Source organism: Cystoisospora suis (genome assembly GCF_002600585.1).
Source record: "Cystoisospora suis strain Wien I chromosome Unknown contig_10514, whole genome shotgun sequence".
Lineage (NCBI taxonomy): Eukaryota > Apicomplexa > Conoidasida > Eucoccidiorida > Sarcocystidae > Cystoisospora > Cystoisospora suis.
Genome location: NW_027163287.1, coordinates 1 through 4,514, shown reverse-complemented (window position 1 = coordinate 4,514; position 4,514 = coordinate 1). Strand labels below are relative to the sequence as shown.

The following is a 4,514-nucleotide window of genomic DNA, read 5'->3' as shown; positions in this document are numbered from 1 at the left end:
GTAGGAGCTATCTCCTCTGAAGACCATGAACCTTAACTTTCTTCCCTTCTACTTCCAGGTGTAGATCTCTCGGCTTTTTCAGTTCGGCCTGACTTTTACTTTATACTCACTAGTCCAAAGAAGGATTTCTAAACTTCCACATCAAGGCTAGGTGTATGTACACCGTCGTATTTAGCTAAGTCCTCACACAGCATCTATCCATAAGAAAGTATATATAGTCTTTTATATGTTCTTTCTCGTGTTGTACGACTCGAGCGTATGATGAGCTGTGCGTATGTTCTGAGAAGAGCTACATAGCTAAACTTTCGCGCTCTGTGTACCGTGTGAGTACTCATATGGAAAGGGTGTGTCATCCATTCGAACCTTTTGGGGAAACTGGCTGGCATAATCTCATCTTTGTTCTGTCGCTCCATCACCTAGTCATCGAGCCAATAATGTCGCCGCTTGACGTCTCCCGCGTAAGAGGACGGTCTACATCGCTGGTGGTTAAGAACACGGAAGGAGGGAGCTAGATCTTTACGATCTTGTCTATTTATGAAGACGTATACATGTATGTAACTGGAGGACAGTACAGGAAAAGCCCCAGTTGATTTCGTAATATATATATACTGCTCTACTAACAGAAGGAGACTGGCGGGCTACCATCTCTCAGTTTTTATGCCTGAATGAGTCTATCAAGAGAAAGAATGAAAAAGATATTGCCGAGATACTGGATAATTCAAAAGTCTATCCACTTATATTTATATATATATGAGTGGACACATCATCCCACAGCTCTTCATATAAGACGACAGCAGCCTAGGTATATACATTTTTCTGCATGGATGTATATATATAGGTACATATAAAGGTAGATACATACATACTTATGCCATCATGCCTAGGTAACCGTTTGTGCGTGTTTAGGGTTTGTGTTCTTTGGTTGATTCATCTTCCTTCATAATTCATTCATACATCCATTGTCTCACACGTGTGTAGGTGGCAGATGCATAGACATCTGAACAGATCTATAGATGCATGCATATCTTTTTGTAAGAGACTCCAGAGATGTATCTAGGGGGGGTTAGGTATGGTATGATTCCTTTTTTCTTCTATTGACTTCAAATGATAAACCCGGTGCTCATCAGCCTACTATACATCTATATCTTTCTATGTGGGGGTGACGGATAAGCAAATTGAAGATCCGTTTCAGATATTTATATCCATCTGTATATAGAGATGTAGATATATCTGTATTACTCTATATGACTAAGAAGATACATTTGAAGAAGGAGTGATTAAAAAGTAAGAAAGACAGGAACTCGATCATCATTGTCATCGTCATGGCGACCTCGCCACCCGCTCTATACGAATTTGAAGGGACTGCCCCACATCTCTCTCCAGTTGGGTGACTTTGGAAGAAGAATGTGAAGAGCAGGTTGTTGTAGAGGTAATCTCAGACTATCAAGCTCTCCCGCTTTGAAAGATGACAATAAGGCTTCACACGTATAACTCGTTGATTCGTCAGGGAGCTGTCCTATAGGAGTAGGAGCAGGGAAAGAGGATAAGAAGGGTGAATGGAGGTTTTCTCCCTCCCCTTTCTGTTGTCTTCTCGTTTTTCTCTGTCCTTCTTCTCTCTTTTCTTCCTGGGAGAACAAAAGGGGAGAAGAGGATGACGATGGAGCTGTTAGGGCAGCAGCATCGCTTTCTCCTGGCTGTTTTGCAGGTGTCGATGGTAAGTCGAGTCTTAAGGGGACGCTGAGAGGTGATGAATGATATAACCGATCGACTTCGTCTGAAGTCATAGGTGGATATCGAGTTGCCTGAGGTATACAAAGAGAGAGGAGAGACGGATGAGAAAGATGATAAAGCTATAGAGACAAGGAGAAAACGAAAGTTGCAGGGAGGTGTCCTAGATTAGCAAGACGATACATACAGATGTAGGGGATCTTCATTACACGTACCGACATGTAAACATTGTTCAGCATACTCTTGTGCTAAGTAGAAGACATATGCAGATGATACCATATATACATACATATATATGTACACATTTGTATAGGGTTTCAAGGAGTAGGTATACATACCTACATTCTGAGAGACGGGTGAGGTCTCGGTGTATACCAAAGTGTAAGAAGCAATAGAAGAGGAGGAAGAAGAAGAAAGAGAAGAGGAAAGGATGTAAGAGGGAGAGGAGGGATAGTAGAGCGAATCATGGTGTGTAGGAACAGGAGTAGGCTATAGTGTCCCTCGTCTCTGACAGGGGGATGTCTCTGTACGTTCAAATCATTCATTGCTTACTCCCCGGTGATGTGTTATGTGAGGGTATCTAAACAAATCTCTGATATGTGATATAGATCGATGTATACTAGGCAGTCCCAGCCTGGTCCTACGAATACCCCCCTTACGTCGACAGTGTACACGTCGATATCTAGACAGCCGGACCAAAGATGCATAAGTGAGAGATAAATGAAAGACTCATGGACGATAGATAGACCCTAGATAGATACATAGATAGATAGATAGGCTGAAGACAGATCAATAGATGAGAGACAGATAGAGAGAGATAGACAGATAGTGACGGAGTAACAGGTACGCGTCGTAGCCTTCATAAGAGTACACCCTCGGCAGGCATCTTGCGTTCGTATCTATAGCAGTTTCTGTTTTGTCTATAATCTCTTAAATGCATGCGAAGATTTTGATTCATTCCTCCTTCACTGAACTCGCCGTACCGCTTCTGTGAGAGTCCAGGCGGCTTCTTCGTGATCGATGGAATGCTGAAATTCGTCACCAAAGACCTACATATGAAATGACACAACGAAGGAACAGTTGAGACACCATGACAAGACATACTCTACAAGGAGTAGCTGTAGGAACTCCCTAGCTAGTACTTCTTCACATACATACTTAGCACAGATCTATGGCAGCTCACCTCTGTATCTCGAGATGTAGAGGTGAGCTGAGGGACCATCGATCATGGGGATAAAGAATGAAGAAGAGGAAAGGCATTCCTTTCAAGAGAAGGTGTTGAGAGAGGCATAGCCAATGACTTGTGAAGGAGAGATGTCCTCGAAAGAGAAAGAATCACGAGAGATCTCCCACCTATGAAAGAGACAAGGGGACTCAGTGTTCTTTTCCGCAGGGGCGCTGGACGAAGGCCTAGCTCAGCTGCGTCGCTTCATACTTCTCAGAGCGAAGACTTCAGTGTAGTGGTGTGATGCTTAGGGGGAGAGAGAAAGCTATAGATGATCTAGATGGAGAACATGAAGATACACGGAGATTGTGTACTTCTCACATAGGGGGATGTGTCTATTGCAGAGATCCCTTCATATGACCCCGAAGAGGAATGAGTCTTTAGAATGCTAGTGTACCTCCTTTGGCTCTACGGAGCACATATATGTGAGGAACTTCAGATATCTGAATCTAGCGTAGATCATCAGCTTCCATCTCTATCGCATACAAAATACCCGTATGTAACAGGTCCTTATAGTGTAAAGATGATGTATCCACACATACCTGTAATCTTTATGATATATACCTTAACCCCCTTTACCCTGAGGTAGATAGATTAAAGGCAGCTAGATAGACAGGGCAAAGATAGATAGATAGGTAGGTAGATAGATAGATAAAGATAGATGGATTAATTAGATCCAAGATAGATAGATACATTATAGATAGATCAAAGGTAGACAGATTAAAGACAGATAGATGGGTGAATGGATATATACATTGTTATTCTTTCGTCATTTCCATCCTTCTCTCTTTACTTCTTCCTTCTTGCTTTCTTAGCACTTTATCATCCTTTTTCACCCACTTAGAAAGACTTCCTTTCTCTTCCTCGCTCTCTTGTCTTTCTTCTATCGTATAGTGTCTTGTGAAAAGAGGAATCTTCCTTTCCCCTCCTACCTTGTGATTGACAAAGAAGAGATCCAGCCGTTTGCTAGTGATACTCCAAGAGACATGATGGCTACGGATGCCTTCCTTGATAAAGAGAACGACTTCAAACCCGAAGACTGTTTCTCTCCATACGTAATTCTTCGACTTGCCTGTCATTCTATCCCCCATATCACATCCATGCCTCATGCCTCCTGACTTGGAGAAAATGTAATCTCTAAAGCCTCTACTACCGTCATGGCGAGGATCCTGAGGCTTATCCAGACCATAGAGACGTGCTGTATGGTCTGAAAGAAAGGCAGACAGAGAGAGAAGAAACAGCGTAAAAGGGATTACAAAGAAAGTTGAAGAAGAGAGAGATAGACATAGACCATCATGACAAGGGGTGATGCATACCTGCTTTCTTTCCTACGGGAATGAAATACAGAGAGAAAGAGAAAGAAAGAAAGAAGTTGGTTTGGTTCGTTTGATATGGTAAGGAGAAATCTACCACATATAGATGATACTCACACAAGCTTGTCATGCATGCATGATAGGAGTCTTAGAAGTAGCATGGCTGTAGATGATGGATGGAGATTTCTATTGAGAGAACATAAGTGAGAGGTCAGTCGCGTGGATTGTAGGCGATGTCCTTTACTTCA

The 4,514-nt window shown here is 42.4% G+C and overlaps 1 protein-coding gene across 1 annotated transcript; it reads right to left on the bottom strand.

Moving 5' to 3' along the window:
- Positions 1-580: 580 nt before the first annotated feature.
- On the bottom strand, positions 581-4,167 carry CSUI_011269 (uncharacterized protein). The gene is made up of 3 exons (XM_068071370.1): positions 3,886-4,167; positions 2,712-2,777; positions 581-1,802 (listed from the first exon to the last, which is right to left on the bottom strand). The coding sequence occupies exons 1-3, from the start codon at positions 4,060-4,062 to the stop codon at positions 1,344-1,346; spliced, it is 702 nt and encodes a 233-aa protein (XP_067916654.1). The 5' UTR covers positions 4,063-4,167; the 3' UTR covers positions 581-1,343.
- Between the last annotated feature and the right edge of the window lie 347 nt (positions 4,168-4,514).

Excerpts from the sequence above, each read along its gene's own strand:
- CSUI_011269 (XM_068071370.1), bottom strand. The coding sequence starts at position 4,062 with ATGAGGCATGGATGTGATATGGGGGATAGAATGACAGGCAAGTCGAAG. Across the intron at positions 2,778-3,885 it reads TCTTCTTTGTCAATCACAAG|GTCTTTGGTGACGAATTTCA; the intron begins GTAGGAGGGGAA and ends TTTCATATGTAG. Across the intron at positions 1,803-2,711 it reads CCTGGACTCTCACAGAAGCG|GCAACTCGATATCCACCTAT; the intron begins GTACGGCGAGTT and ends TGTATACCTCAG.